Here is a 16,120-nt window from a genome sequence, read left to right as displayed (position 1 = left end):
AATGGACACTTCCTTTTCATGGGCTCATTCTGGAAAGAGGGGAGAGCTGGGTTGGGGTCCAGCAGGTGCAGAAGCTCAGACTGTGCCTATGTGCTATGGGGGCCAAGAGTTGCCATGGTCATGTCTTCCTTCTGCTGTGAATCTTGGTTTCTGCCAAGCCACTGCAACCATATGGCTTCTCCCCCATCTCTGTCTGCAGCTCTGGGGCAATGACCCCCCACCCTGCTCCATGCTTGGTCAGGTGAGCAAGAGAGGGACAGGACCTGGGAGAGGCTCAGCCTCTGTGTGTGTGTGGGAGAGGTGTGAGAGAGCCACTAGAGGGGTGTGAGGGAGCCATGAAAACCTTTCCAGACTTCCCTACCTCTCTGGGTTGGCGAGCCTCCCTGCCTCGCCTGTATATGTGGCCGAGGAAGCCAGGGAGGGGAGGGAGGGGACAAAGTGACATCGGGAGTGGTGGGTGGGCTCAGGGAGATCCGAATCCCTGGTGTTAATGGGACCCACTCCCGGTGGACCACAGGGTGAGGATTGGAGTGGTACACAGGGGATAGGTGGGGTGGAGTGGGCATATGCCCCTGGCTGGCCTAGAGGGGCCAGTGGGAGCAGAGGACCAGAAAGCCCACAGAGGGGAGAGGTCAGGCCAAGAGTAGCAGGACTGCAGGCTGTATGTATACATGACATCAACCCCTCCCCATGTTGGACAAGTGCTGGGTGGTCCCTGGAGAAGGGGAAATTGAGGATAGCTCAGGTGGGGGACGGACACTGATTAGCCGCCAGCCTGCCGGCACAGGGGGCTGCCCACCAAGCTTGTTCTTGCCAGCCACGCCGGCCTCTGCGTCCTTGCCGTGCAGCTGGCGCTCGGCCAGGTTGGTGAGGCTGATGCAGATGGGCGTCAGGGCCTCGGTGTAGTTTGTCTCCATGATGTAGCACAGGAGCCTCATCCAGAGCTCCTGGGCAGGGGTCAGGAGGGCAGAAGGAAGGGGCCATTCAGGGGGACCGGGAAGGCTCCTGCCCTGCTTCCCCACAGCTGCCCCTGACCCTATCGCAGCCCTAAGCAGGCTCTAAGCCCACCGCAGTGCTTGCCAGGATGCCCAAATGGTACCCAGCTGATATAGTTGGTATTAGCCCAATCCTGCTTTGTACCATGCCCAACTGTGCACCCACCATAGCCTTATGTCCATGGTCCCACTCTGACCCCAAATCCTCTGGAGAAGGGGCATCCTGAGCAGGTGAGTGGGCAGTGCTGGCCAGACAGCCAGCAGTTACAGGTTCATGAAACTGGACACTAATCTAGGTGTGGCTGAGAAGGATTCGAGTCGTGACAAGACCCACCACCCATGTGGGAGGTCCGCCTCCATCGGGAGGGTCCTTGTGTGGTCAGGTCAGAGGCTCTGCCAGCAAGCAGGTCCCCAAGAGAGGATGATGTTCTTCTGGTCACCATGGCACCTCCTGCCTCGGAGTTTCAGCCTCATCAACCACTGCATGGGCATGAGCCCAGTTGCTTAAGATGGACCAGCTTGGAGTATCTTCTGCTTGACCAGCACAGATGGTAGGGGCTGCATCTGCTTCTCGGGTTTTTGGCCGACCATTCAACACCCCCAGCTATGATTCACTTCCCCCCACCTGTGTCTATAGGTGAGACCCCCGTGCTACCAACTCGCAGGTGCAGTGGCTAGACCCGTGCTCCCCAGCAAGACCCAAATCTCCCAGCTCCTGGTTGCCCACAAGGAAGCAGCATTGCAGAAGCCAAGGGTATTTCATCCCGGCCCCTGCTGAATCACAACTGCAAGGCTTTGAGAAAGATGACCACATCCCTCGCCTACCTTCAGCCTTGTCATCGGCAGAACTCTGACACAGTTAAATCAAGGAAATCCAGGAATCTGACGGGCTCATCAGGAAAGCTGGGTGAGCCTGCACCTGTTGCCTACCTAGCGCAGCCTGAGCCACATGCAACTCCTCATGCACAGTAGCTGTCAGTTTTCTCACTATCTCTGCCATGTCCATGACCGGCCACAGGACGGGGAACACCCAGGCTCTGTCACTCTTGCCAGGATGCTCTTGTGATACACTTCTTCTGCTTTCTGGCTATCTCACGCTCATTGCACTTAAACTGGACACACTGCGTTCTTCTATAGCCTCTGCTCTCGTCTTTCCCACAGCAGGAACTCACTATAGCATTAAATTGTGAAAAGTCTTCCCAACAAGCGCATACACCCTTGAGCTGAAGGGATTCTGAGGGAATAGACACAGATCAGACCATCAGACCCGGTGGGCACCAGACACGCCTTAATGCTCCAGGGCACAGAGGAGGAAGGCAAAGTCCCATCAAGGACATGGCTGTGGAGCTGGGACCCTAAGGACAAGCACTCCGCAGGAGGAAGAAGAAAACCCTCCTAGGCAGGCAGGACAGTGGGATGCAACACGCAGACAGCACAGGATTCCAGGCTTGCTTGGTTCTTCCCCGCCTCTTCCCTTCCACCCCCCAATTCCTCAGGCTGGTGTAGCACAGCCCACGCCACCAGATCCAGGTGTGAGACCCATAGCAGAGTGCACACTCACATTGCTGGTGCCTCTGACCAAGGATGTGATGACCTTCACGGTGTCCATGGTCACATTGTGGACCATCTTCTCCTCCAAGTCTCTGTGACACGAGCTCTCCCGGCAACTGGTCTGAAGACAGAATGGGCTAGTCAGGGAGCCCTCCTGTGGACCGCTTGTTGTAGTCTTGGGGGTCTATAGGCCACTCAGAGCCATGTGTGAGTGCATGTGTATGTGTGTGTCTGGGTGTGTCTCCTTCTCGTACTTCTGCTACGAGCAGAACAAGGGACAGTCTCCCCCACCCTCACCGCTTTAGAAGCCATTTCCGAGGCCCAGCTGCTCCCGACATTGTACATGGGGCCACTCACCAGTTTGTACGTGGATAAGGTCAGTTGTACTGACACGTACTTCAGGCCCCAGCCCTTGATCCTGTCCTGGTAGCCAGACAGAGCCAGCTGGCTGATGATGCGAAGAATGGCCATCCTTACCTGGGAGGAGGCATTGGGGTGGGGGAGGACAGAGTCAGGACCTGCTCTGCTGGGGGGCTTGATTCCAGGACAGGGTCTCAGCACCTCACAGCCAGACAGGAGTTTGGGCTGGTTGGGGTTAGAAGGAGCCCTGAGGGCCACCTGCCTCCTGCCCACTCTGGCCCCACCCTGGCCTCACAGGATGTCCTGGGGCAGCACACCCATGGGGACCTCATGGGAGCCGTTCAAAGACACACAGCCAACATACCAGCTGCTCTGCCCACCAGCCCCCATGCAAGGGGCGTCCCTCCCTTACCCTGGACCCTGGAACTCACTGCATGGGGGAGGCCAAACAGCAGAACCAGACACTTCTTCCGCCCATTGTTTCCTGGCTTTGGAGACTAGGCTCTGGCTTAGCCTCCATCTAGCCATTTCTCTGCCCCATGCTCCTCACACTCATCATGGCATCTTTCAGTAGCCAGAGCCAGGGCTGCCTCCACCCTGAGCTGGCCACCATTGCTGTAGAGCCTAGGACTGGGGTTCACAGCCTTTTGGGGATGGAGGAGTGACAAGAGGGGTGGAGTTCCTTCCCGTCCATCCAGGTGTAGTAAAGAGCTTGGACAGCGAAAGCCGCCACGTGGTGGCTGCTGTTCCATCCTTAGGATGTCTCCTGTTCCAGTTGAGCACCAAGGGCCCAGGCAAGAGCAGGACTCCTACGTTTATGGGCCTCCCTCTCCCACAGCCTCACTCAGGACTGGGCCAGAAGCCAGGGTCCCCTTCACATGTCTTCACCCCACCCAGCTGGCTCCTCAGGAAAGGCCCCGGCCCCATGCCCCTGCCAGGTATCAGCCCTGGTACCTTGGATCTGGTATCAGAGAGGGTGTTCTTGACGATGCGGATAGCCAAGCAGATGGTCCTGATGTTCATTTTGGGCTCTGCAGGAGGTGGTGGGCCAGGAGGGCTGTGAGGACGCAGGGTTCGCCCTGGCCCATCCGCTTCTCTCTTCTCTGACTTCTCCCAAGTTCAAGACCCCTTTCCTAGGGTCTGCCCAGGCCAGGCTCCCCCTCTCATGTCCTCCCCGCAGCCTGCTGCTGCAAACCAAGCCTGGGACTGTCCCCAAGGGCTCTGCAGTACCTGTGCCCTCCCGCCCAGCTGCATCCAGAAGGGGGAAGCACTGGCTCACCACTGGCACCAATCACAGCCCTGATCAGGTTCAGGGTGCCTACGCGCACGGCCTCCTGGCTTATCTCCATCTGGCCGAAGAAGAACTTCATCAGCTCCTTGGGGTAGGAGTGAGCTGTAGGAACAAGGATCCTTCTGTCATGGCCCCTGTGCCGTGGGGGACAGCACAGGCCGCAGTGCCCCTCACCTCCCACCTGGCAGTCTTGGGAGCGTCCCCATGGCAGAGGCTCACCCAGGGCTATGAAGCAATGCACGATCTCCACCAGGTTCTGGCTGCTGAGCTGATGCTGGGCCGGGGCCTTGGTGCACACCTGGGTAGGGGGTGTGCAGGGAGCAGCGTGGGAGGTCAGAGGGCACAGACCACACTGGGGACTGCACAGCTCCAACAGCCCAGCTGAAGGTGGGAGGCGCACCAGAGGGGCAGGTGCTGGCCCTTCTTCTCCCAGCATCCCACACAGCCCAGCCCCTGCAGACCCCACCCTGAGCCAGCCAGGCTTACCTGCGAGTGGAGTTCTGTGAAGAGGGGGTGCAGCTGCATCTGTGGGATGGGGGTGTGGGTGGAGACTGACATCTCCAAGATCTGCCTCAGGACCTGCAATGGGCAGGCAGATGGTGATGGGCAGCCATCTATGGACTCAGGGTCAAATCCTAGACCCTTGAAATGCATCTGGGTCCTTTGGGGTGGTTAGACCTGCTGAGTCAATACTACCTTTCCATCAGCCCCACCTGTTTCCCGTGTGTCAGAGCTGCCGAGTCAGCACTGTGTTTCCACCATCCCCACATGCTTCCCGTGTGCAGTAAAGTGCAGGAAATACCACCCCAAGCCCCCAAGCCTGGCATTCAAGCCCTTTTCACTTTCTTTCCTATTCATCTGGTAATGAATTCCATTCTTCAGCAGGAATGATGTGCAGGGGAGCAGGTGTTTGCCCCATGAGCTAAGGAACTGTTGAGATGCCAGGGACACACAGCAGAGTTCCTGGGTTCCACCCTGTCTCTAGTCTCCTGCAACTTTGGTCCCTGGGAGGCAGCAGTGATGGCTTAAGGGACCGGGCTTCTGCCACCCACACGAGAGGTCCACACTGAATTCCGGCATATATAATGCTGCTCAGGTGGTCCTCTAAGCCTGCCATGCCCCTTTCTGCTTCTCACTTCTGTGGCTGAGGACTGGGCCTTCAGACATCGTTGCCAGTCACATCTACCGGGACATGCCCCAACCAGGGCTCCACCAGTTAAAGCATAGTGTGGGCAGGCCAGCTCCCTAGAATGCACCCCAAGTTCATCTCCAACTGGAGCCTTAGAATGTGGCCTTGCTTTGAAATCAGGTCTTAGCTCTTAAGCTGAGAGCATGTGGGCTCTCAGTCTAGTGACCAGTGTCCTGGAAAGGGATAAAGAAGACACAAGGAGGCAGCCCTGGATGACAGATGGAGGCACAAATGGTACAGCTCAGTCCAGGAGCATCTGCTGCTCCAGGCAGCCGGAAGGGACAGGAAATGTGTCATCCCTGGGGCCTTCAGAGGGAGTGCAGCTTGGACCTCTGACCTTGGGATATGGTGAACATAAACATCCATGATTGCAGCCCCCAGGGTTGAGGTTCTTGGTTAGACCAATCCACCTGATGTAGCCACCAAGGCCTCTGCTACCTGGAACAGTTGCAACCCTACAGATGCCAGGTCCTAGCCTCATCATGTACACAGAGGTCAGGTGTGCTTGCATCATGTCAACACATCTGCCGTCACTGCCTCCAACCAGACAGGAAGCCTGCACCCCGATTCTCACCACCAACACTACTGAGCATCCTGCCCCGTGGCCCTCACCTGTGTGATGAAGAGGGCCTCCAGACTGCCCTGGTACTCAGCCAGCAGCAGGGGGATGTAGTCATACACCTGCTCCCGCAGGTCATCATTGGGCAGGAGGAGGCCCAGCATGGGCTTCAGCGACTTGATGACGCCCAGCTTCACCTGCCATAGGAAATGGGGCCATGGACTCATTTCCCAGGCCGCCCAGCTAGCCCTTACACATGGACTCGAGCCCACAGGACAGAAGGAGACCTTGGAAGTAGCACCAGGTCTCCCCCAAGCTTCACAGGCAGTGCAGCATGGCCAGATGCCAATTGGGAGGCCCACCTAGGTACTAGCTGACTTGGAGGTGTTCAACCTCCCTGTGCCTCCTGGCCTGGGATCTGCCAGCATCCCCTGAGAAGGGTACATCAGCATCACACCTCGGGGTTGTGGTGCCTCAGCCACACGGTCACAAAGTAGCGATACATGGGGAACAGCTTCAGAGCAAACTGGTCCTCTGTCATCACGGGGTACACACTGTCCTCCAGGTGCCGCAGGTAGAACTGGACTGTCTCACAGAAGGTCTCCATGGCTGCCAGCAGTGGAGAAAGGCAGTCAGGCTGGTATGGGAAGGCAGAGCCAGGTGCCCCAGTCTGGACCCACCTTCTCTGGGAGAAGATGCTCCCATGCTCCCGGAGGCAGCAGGTGACCAGGCAGCAGGTAACCCTCTCTCTTCTCTTCCAACCCCTCACAGCTCCCCAGTGTCTACCCTGCACAGCTAGGTGAGAGTTGAGCACATGCTGGTGTGTCAAGCCCTCCCTCCCCTTCAAGGACACAGGGTCAAGGTAGTGGCTTGGAAACAGTCTCTCCCCCAGGTCCTGAGGATTCCAGGACAGAGGACATCAAAAGTGTTTAGAATGTTGTGGGGTCAGATGATCACATTTGAATCACATCAAGTGTCTGCCCAGGGCAAGCCCAAAATGAAGATGCTTTCCCAGATTCCGCCCCCCCACCCCCGTGGATGCCACCTGCTTTCTCCTAACTCCTAAACTACAGGACAAGCCACACAGAGTCACAGTGGGGATCTCCCTCTGAGCCACTTGTCACTCAGACAGGCAATCAGAGGCTGCATGAAACAGGAGACCCAGCAATTGTCCAGAAGCCAATGAGTAATGCACCTCTTGTCTGGTGACCCCTGCACCTGCTCCTTACCCTGCTTCCTCCCTCCAGCACCCTGGCCAAGCCAGACTTGCAGGCTTAAGAGGGGCAAACGCACCATTACAGATCACCTGGCGCATCTTGGCTTCACTAGCAAGTCTCAGCATTGTGAATATGGTAGCCAGAGTGATGCCCATGTATGGCATGAACTCAAACACTGTGGGGTAGAGTGGGTGGGGAGATTGGAGTTAGGGCAGAGAAGGCACAGGGCATGGAGGGTAAGTCCACTGCCCAACACCTCCAGCTCCCGATAGCCCAGAACCAGGGACCCCTTGGAGATTCTGTTGGGACTACAAAATGTGGTGTGGGCCCAAAAACCGAAAAAGTGAGCTGGAGGTGAGTGAAGGGTAAAGGAGACAAGAAAGGAAGGGGAAGGAAGGGAAAAGAAGGCAGAAGAGGCAACAGAGAGGAAGGAGGAAGGGTTTGCAGAGACAAAGAAAAGAAGAGAAGGAGGCTATGAGCTCCAGGGTGTGTCCAGCCTCCAAGGTCACAGATCAGACTCCATCAATGTTCTTAAATGCATGAAGAAAGTGGGAGGTGGTGGATGAGAGAGAGAGACACAGAGAGAGAGGTGCAAGAGGCCAACATCAGGCAGGCAAGCACCAATGGGGGAGCACTGTGCTGGCCCAGCCCTGAGGGCCTCTCCTACCGTTGCCATTGGCCAGCTTGGCCAAGGTGACAATAACGAACTCTTCAGTGAGGTTGAGGGGCTTGAGGTGGTGCTGTAGTTCATACATGACCAAGCTGAAGTGATTCCGGGACAGAGCCACCAGGGTGTCGCTAGCCACCTCTGCGTTCACATAGCCCTCCCTCTGAAATGTGGGTGTTAGTGGGTGGGAGGCAGACAGAAGGGGAGGGGTGGCCAACATTGCCCACCAGGCCTGCTGCTGCCTTCCTCTCCCAGCCAACCCCAGCCAGTTACAGTCACCAGGTGACCAGGGGGACCCAAGCCCAGCCCAGCCCTTTGGCTCTGCTACCTCGGGGCTCTCCCTCATCTCCCGCGAGGCAATGGTCACCAGCCTCTGCACGCACTGCTCCTCCAGCTCGCCCTGCTGCTGGATGATCTCCTGCAGGATGTTGTAGATGTTGACCTTGCGCTGAGAGGAGATCTACAACACAAGGGTGCTGGCTGGGGTGAGGGAGAGGGGTTCCCGGCTCTGGGGTCCAGCTCCTCCCAGCTGTTTCTTGGCCTCGTCCCTGCGCCCATGCTCAGGAGGCAGCCAGCAGCTCCCACACCCCAGCTCCCCCAACTCCAGCTCCTCTCCATGAGTTATCTGTCCTGGCTGTCACGCGGGTGCACCAAGGTGGGTGTCACGCTCTCCGCACACTGGGCATTGCTGTCATTTATTTTTGTGTATTTTGTTTTAAGATTTACTTCTTTTACTTCAAAGTCAAAATGACTGAGAAAGGGAGAAACAGAGACAGGGTGAGACCAAGAGAGATCTTCCATTCCCCAAATACTTGCTGTGGCCAGAGCTAAGCTGGGCCTGTTTGAAGCCAAGAGTCAGGTGCTTCTGGATTCCCCAGGTGGGTGCAGGGGCGCAGGGAACTGCACCCTCCTTCACTGCTTTCTCAGGACATTAAGCTGGATCAGAATTGAAACAGCTGAGAAACAACTGTGACCCATGTGGGATACTGGTGTTGCAGCTGGTGCATGCTACATTCCCATGCCAGCCCCACCATGATTTGCTTTTTAAAAGATTTATTTTTATTGGAAAGTCAAATACACAGAGAAGACGAGAGATAGAAAGAAAGATCTTTCATCTGTTGATTCACTCCCCAAGTGGCCGCAGCAGCAGGAGCTGCGCCAATCTGAAGCTAGGGGCCTGGAGCTTCTTCCAGGTCTCCCACATGGGTGCAGGGTCCCAAGGCTTTGGGTCATCCTCGGCTACTTTCCCAAGCTACAAGCAGGGCCACCAGGACATGAACTGGCACCCATATGGGATCCTGACGCATGCAAGCCGAGGACTGTAGCTGCTAGAATACTGTGCTGGGCCTGATCATCATTTGTCTTTTATATTTATTTTTGATTATTTGAAAGGCAAAGAGAGAAAAAGAGAAAGAGAGGTCTTTCATTCATTGGTTCACTCCCTAAATGCCTGCGACAGAACCAGGGTTGGGCCAGAACTCTGGATCCAGGCACTCCACCCAAGTCTCCTGTGGGTGGCAGAGGCTCCAGTAACTGAGCCATCACCTGCAGGAACCAGGCACTCCCGTATGAGATGCAGACGTCCCAGCCAGCAGCTCGATGCTGTTTGGGGAAATCATCCAGGTGCAGGGAGACAGATTCCAGAGGGACACTCCAGTGTGTGCCTTGAGCTCCTGCTTTGAGTTGGGCTCATAGGGAGGAGGGCAGAGGCCGCTGCTCAGCGACAGAGCTACAGCTGGATCGGAAGAAATATTTCCAGCATTTTATCCCATGGAGGGCTGAGTACACAGTGGTGCATCACGTGTCTCCAAACAGCTGAGAGACAGGGTTTGGAATGCAGCCAGCACTGACAAACGGTGACAATCTAAGGTGAGGGTACACAAATGATCACATTGTATTCTGTAAATGTTTACAGCTACTGCCTGTCAATAAAAAATACTGTGTTTGTGTTTGGAAGATGCTGCGTGGGACAGCTGCCTCCCTTGGAATGCCAGCTCCACTTCTGATCAGGATTCCTGTGGATGCACGGAGGGAAGCCCACGGCGGGTGGCTCCGGTCCTTGCCTCCCATGTGAGAAACGCTGACTATGCTTTGTGCCCAGCCCTGCCTGTCACTGGCATTTGGGGAGTGAATCCATGGATGGGTGGCCTCTCTCTCCCTCTCTCTCTTTCTCTCTTTCAAATAAGTTTTAAAATGAGTTCGATTTTTAACAAACTAATTTTATTTGTCTTTAAAGGGATAGCCTTCAAAGAATACTTAAAAGTCACAAGAGGCCAATCATGAGTCTTGGAAACTGGCAAAGCTGCCCCAGATGGCTGCAGATGAGTGTCAGGGGCTGTGTGGCCAATGCGCAGGGATTTCTGGGCTCTACAAGGCTGGGTATCTGCAATCCCCTTTGCTGCCTGCGCTGGGTCACAGCTCTGCAGAGAGCAGCAGCTGAGCATGCAAAGGTTCCCTCCTCAGCGGGACAAATGCTCTTTGCCTGGCACAGCAAATGAGTCTCTGAAGGCCAGGATCCCCACGTGAGTGACTGTTCACATCTCAGAAATTCCCTCACTAAGGAATATGTCATCTCATAACCACATATCTGTTTATTGACTGTTTATTGCCACCATTTACTGACTGGGCTCTATTAACTATGCTTCTTATTTCTGTATTTCCTGGTGTTTTGCTACCTGGGGGACAGCTCCTGCTGTCGGCTCCAGGATGACCAAGATGGGCAGTGCAAGGGGACCAAGGCCCCAGCAAGCCTACAACCTGTTCTCAAGCAGTACGCACCTCTCCTCTCGCCCTTCTCTGTGTCCTAGCACCCAACACCCAGCACCACATCTTTGTTCATCAGCACTGACAGGTGGATGGATGCAGGTGGCTGAGCTCCCAGGAGGGATCCAAGGTGAAGTGACCCTACCTCTGGCACCTGCAGACAGCGGATGAGAGCGTTCATCACCACAGAGGGTTCTGTGGCGGCCTTCTCGGTGATGATCACTGAAGCCAGGGCCTTCCTCAGGTCCAGACCTGAGCCAGTCATGTCGGTCGTCGCTGGCTCGCTGTCCATGATGTTCAGGAGGTTTGTGACTTGCTGGAAAGCGCCTGAAACGAAGATGGCCATCCCAGGAGATGTTCCTGGCTTGCAGTACACCTGTGCAATTTTACCTTCACCTGCCGTGTGATGTCCACTGTGCAGATGAGAGACACTGAGGCCCAGGCTGGGACCAAGATGGGACAAGAATGAAGAGACGGGGGTGACAGGCTTACCAGTGTGATCTAATTCAAGAGGTTCTGGCTCTTCTATTTCTTCTGGAGTATCTTCTTTGGAATCTAATGCTACTTCTGACATCTCGTCCTCAAGCTCTTGGAGGTAAGATGAGATTTGTGAGAGACCTGGCGTGCCAACGGAAGCTACGGTAATCCAAGGCACCCACATGTTTGTGGAAGCCCTTCCCCTTGACTATGGGCAGAAACTGAGGTTTGATACTGGTCAACGAAATATGGCAAAGGTGATAGGGACCTTGAGAGGGTTGCTTTGAATGGCACAGGTAATGAGAAATCTTAGGATCATATTTGGTAACATAAGGCTCCATATTAGCAGACTAGACACCATTCTGCCACTAGAAAAGCAAAAAACTGTGATACAGACTGACTATGGAGGAACCATATGCAAGAAACTTGGTCCTGCCAAGAGCTGAACTAGGCCAAAAGCCTTGTGAGCTTGGAAGAGGACCAGGGCCTTAGAAAGCAGTGCAGCCCAGCCAACACCTCACTTGTCACTTCAGGGTCCTAGGCAAAGGACCAGCGGAGGCATGCTGGACTCCTGACCTCCCATATATGTCATAGGCAATTAGGCCACAGTGATAGGTAGCTAATACCCTAAGCTAAGTAAAATAGCCCTCCTTCCTTTCTAGGAAGTTAATGACTGATGAGAAAGCCACAGCCACAGCTCTGTCACTCTTCACAAGGGCCATCTGTACAGCAACAATTTCTTGAGAGCTCATAAACACCAGCACAGAAGCCAACATGGAGGATTACGAGCTCCACCCCGGATCCTTGCTTCTCCTGGCCCAAGGTCCTCGATCCCCAAAGGCCACTCCACAGTCCTTCATCATCCTGTGCTCTCTCCCTGCTGGGAACCCCTTGTTGAGCTTTTCTGGGACCCACATACTGACCTATCCTCAGAGTCCTCTTCTGAGGGGGCTACAACAAACCACATGGGATCTTAGCCCAATCCACACCAAGAGAAACGTGGGCAGAGGTGACCCGTGTCAACGTGTGACAGTTAGGCTGCTCACAAGGACCGGCTCTCCTGATGGGGCAAAGATGCTGCCAAGAGCCTCACTGTTAGTTCCTTGGAACGTTGGGAGCCAACTGCCTCCCTGATGCTCTGTCAGCCCAGGCCTCTAACTGCGTGTGTGTGTGTGTGTGTGTGTGTGTGTGTGTGTGTGTGTGTGTGTGCGCGCACACACAAGAATGAGAGGGAAATGGTGTGAGTAGGGGCTGGTTCACAACCATGTCTCAGGAGTGTGCAGCCATATGGGCCCAGGCTAGGGAGTGTGGTCAAGACAGGTGGAAAGAAGAAGAGGGGACAGCAGGGATGTCCTAGAAGGAGGACTCCCCCACAAAAAAACTGAGCCACTTGCAAGATTGTAGGGACGCAGATTCCCACTGGTAGAATACTGAGAAGATAAAAGAACGTCAATGACATCTAAGAAAGTAGGGAACCTGTTTTCTTAGATTAAACATGGGTCCAAAAGGATTTCTCTGTCACCTAAAGCTGAAAGAGATGTGGATCACATCAATAATTGATTGGAATGAGAAATGTTAGACTTGGGAAGTCTGGCTACACATTACAGGACTTAGAGCCATCCAGGTCCAAGACTGCCTATGGCGCCGGTTCTAATCCCGGCAGCTCCACTTCCCATCCAGCTCCCTGCTTATGGCCTGGGAAAGCAGTCGAGGATGGTCCAGAGTATGGGGACCCTGCAGCCACATGGGAAACCCAGAAGAGGTTCCTGGTTCCTGGCTTCAGATCGGCGCAGCACTGGCCTTTGCGGTCACTTGGGGAGTGAGTCATCGGACAGAAGATCTTCCTCTCTGTCTCTCCTCCTCTCTGTATATCCACCTTTCCAATAAAAATGAATAAAAATCTTAAAAAAAAAACGAAAAGAAAATTGCTTTTTGCACATTGTGCCCAACACTTCTTCCCCATAATATTCCTGCATTGTTCCAGGTTTGACCCCTCAAAGACACCCTAATCAACATGGTGCCCCCTTTTTCAGTCCTTCTATACTATCTCCTCCGGCTCCCCACTGGGCCTTCCAAAGATCACTCATGTCACATGCTTGCAGTTCCATTTCACATCCCCTCCACTACAGACCTACTGTGTGCAAGCCAGCATAGCTTGCCATGTGGTTATGGATACAGGCCACAGGTCACAACATTGTCCTCTGAGAGGGTCTTCAGACTTAACACATGAAATTCCATAGATTTAGGGCCAGATGTGAGTGTAGCAACTCCTACGTTACAAATACTTCAAAAGTTAATGAGTGAGAGCAATCAGTCAGTATTGTTCACAAATACATGGCCCATCAGGTGGCTCTCCTGACCTGGACCTGTCTAGCCAAGCTTGACAGTCACTCATGTGACCATTCTGTCAGCTGGAAAGGTGGCAGGAAGCTGGCTGTTGGCTGGCCAGTGACTGAAGGGTGCTTGGGATCATGCAAAAGGGCTAGCCCATGATGTTCTCATAGCAGGTGGACAAATTTTCAAGCCTAGACTTGGAACTGCACCTTTTACTCACCATACCCTATCAACTAAGCCTGTTCAGCGTCATTCTGCACCAAAAGGGTGGAGAGCATAGTCCCCATACAAAGGAAAGTGTATATTCATACACATACAGAGAGAGAGAGGCATATGTGTGTATGTACATAGAATACATACATATATAAAGAATATATAGAACATATAGGAAGTGCACACTCACGTGGCTATCAGGAGGAATGGAGGAAAGGGCCACTTTGTGTTACGCAGTGGGCACATGGGTCATTACAGCAAGTGAGGGGCCTCGGAACACATATGGGAGAAGACCTCAAAATAATGAGGCTAGGGGAGCAAATTTCATTTCCAAAAATGAGAAGACTTTTTTTTTTATTAGGCTCATAATTCATTCACAAAATCGGCCTCTCTACTATCGCTTTACTGAGCTTCCCAGGTCAGCTTCTATAGAAGCTAGCACAGGGCCCAGCGCGGTGGCGCAGTGGTTAAAGTCCTCGCCTTGCACACCCGGGATCCCATATGGGCGCCAGTTCTATCCCGGCAGCCCCACTTCCCTTCCAGCTCCCTGCCTGTGGCCTGGGAAAGCAGTCGAGGACAGCCCAAAGCTTTGGGACCCTGCACCCGCATGGGAGACCCGGAAGAGGCTCCTGGCTTCGGATCGGCATAGCATTGGCCGTTGCGCTCACTTGAGGAGTGAATCATAGGACAGAAGATCTTCCTCTCTGTCTCTCCTCTCTGTATATCCGCCTTTCCAATGAAAAAATAATAAAAATAAATCTTTTAAAAAAAAAAGAAGCTAGCACAGAATCAAGAGAAGATGGGGGCTAGCAATACAGTATAACTGGTTAAGCCACTGCCTGCAATGCTGGCCTTTCCTATGGGAACTGGTCTAATTCCTGGCTGCTCCACTTTTGATCCAGTCCCCTGCTAATGTGTCTGGGAAATGCAGCAGAAGATGCCTCAGGGGTCCAAGGACAACTGGCCCACAAGCTTGAAAAACATCCACCTGTAATCATCATCTCCATCTCATTTTAAATGCTCTCCCATTTCTTGCCTATGCACCGCAGGCATTCTTGTTCACAGCGGTACATTACAGGCTGCATGGGATCCTGGCTCTCATAAGCTGAGGGCACCTCTACGGCCATGGCCTGGAGTCTCCAGAGTCATCTGCCCAGGTGGAACGCCTCCTCGGTGCAGTGGGGCCCTCCTCCAGACCACCCACATCTCTCTCCTGCAGGCTCTCTCCTCTTTGTGACCCATTAGACATGCAAGGACATGAACACCAACCAGGAGCAGGTTTTGGCCAGAAGTGTTCAGGAACTCACCTACCTTAGCTTGGGTGGGTCTCCGTTTTCTCCAGTTGCCCAGAGATGCAGTGCCTGATGACCACCGCTCTGCCACCAGCGCTTCCTTTAGGCTAGGCGTTGGGCATGCTCTGATGCACTGCTCAAGGGCTTCTGGGTGTGTCTTGGTCCTCACAGTGGCTTTGGGAAGTGGTGGGCATTTAGGAGGTGGAGTCTGGACAAGACGGCAGGAACCCAACCTGCCCAGCGTCCTTGTTGGGTGGAGGAACCTCTTTCTTCCTAGTGACACAGAAAGAGGGCCCTCATCAGAGCTGAGAGATGCCAACCTCCTGAGCTTCCAAAGCTGCAAGCCAAAGGCAGCCTGCCTTGGGTGCCCTGTTATACTCATGGGTACACTTTACTTCCCAAGTAAATTCCTGTCCCTGAATCCCATCCTAGGGGGATCCCTTGTGAAGCACTTTCCCTCTCCACAAGGGCATGCACCCATACAGACAAAGCTGCTGAAATGGTGTGTGATGCCTTGTGGTGGAAGACAGTCAGGGCTGGCGCAACCAGGTGGTGAGGGAAGTCGGCATCTCATCTGAGTGCCAGTTTGAGTCCTGACTGCTCCTCTTTCAATCCAGCTCCCTGCTAATGCACGTGGGAAAGCAGTGGTGCCTGGGTCCCTGCACCAATGTGGGAGACCCAGAAACTCCTGGCTTCTGTTTCAGCACGGTCTAGCCTTGGTCACTGTGGTCATTTGGAGGGTCAACCAGCAGATAGAAAATCTTTCTCCCTCTGTCTTACCTTCTCTTTAACTCTGCTTTTCAAATAAATACTCTTCAAACAAGTGACACTAAAAGTGAATTCCTCTGGAAGTCATAGTTGAGGAAGCCCTGGTCTACCCATGCCCTAATATGCCTCTTGACCACTCTGATTAAACTAAATGCTCCAAAAACACTGGGAGGACATTCACAGTCGATGGAAGTGGAAAATGTTAGAAAACACCATGCATATCTCGTACACCTCCAGTGTTTCCTAAGTCTACGCATTTGCCAAGCGAGCAGCAGTGGTTCTTTCTGGGAGATGGTTCTTCTGGACTTTTCTGTTCCCGTGTGTACAGATGTGTGCATGTAGAGGGAGAATATGTGTGAAATTCTGTAATGGTCTTGCATTATTTTTTGTGAGCAGAACACATTCATTCAATAAATAGATATAACACCAAAAAAGAGAAAAAAA

The 16,120-nt window shown here is 53.8% G+C and overlaps 1 protein-coding gene across 1 annotated transcript in view; it reads right to left on the bottom strand.

Annotated features, from left to right (window-relative positions):
• MROH2A (maestro heat like repeat family member 2A) overlaps positions 1–11,253 on the bottom strand; it is a 30,058-nt gene extending 18,805 nt beyond the window's left edge. Inside the window, exons 1-14 of the mRNA XM_040972428.1 lie at positions 11,085–11,253; positions 10,738–10,919; positions 8,158–8,289; positions 7,830–7,992; positions 7,239–7,337; positions 6,403–6,554; positions 5,999–6,142; positions 4,684–4,776; positions 4,417–4,495; positions 4,186–4,299; positions 3,861–3,937; positions 2,904–3,023; positions 2,557–2,667; positions 800–947 (exon numbers count right to left, since the gene is read on the bottom strand). Coding sequence (XP_040828362.1) covers positions 800–947; positions 2,557–2,667; positions 2,904–3,023; positions 3,861–3,937; positions 4,186–4,299; positions 4,417–4,495; positions 4,684–4,776; positions 5,999–6,142; positions 6,403–6,554; positions 7,239–7,337; positions 7,830–7,992; positions 8,158–8,289; positions 10,738–10,919; positions 11,085–11,253 — 1,783 coding nt within the window. The remainder of the gene's footprint in view (positions 1–799; positions 948–2,556; positions 2,668–2,903; positions 3,024–3,860; positions 3,938–4,185; positions 4,300–4,416; positions 4,496–4,683; positions 4,777–5,998; positions 6,143–6,402; positions 6,555–7,238; positions 7,338–7,829; positions 7,993–8,157; positions 8,290–10,737; positions 10,920–11,084) is intronic.
• Between the last annotated feature and the right edge of the window lie 4,867 nt (positions 11,254–16,120).

This window comes from Ochotona curzoniae, unplaced genomic scaffold (assembly GCF_017591425.1).
Source record: "Ochotona curzoniae isolate NIBS_2020 unplaced genomic scaffold, NIBS_Ocur_1.0 contig_2294, whole genome shotgun sequence".
Taxonomy (NCBI): Eukaryota; Metazoa; Chordata; class Mammalia; order Lagomorpha; family Ochotonidae; genus Ochotona; species Ochotona curzoniae.
Note: the sequence above shows the minus strand (reverse complement) of the source record. Positions and strands in the feature narration are given on the sequence as shown.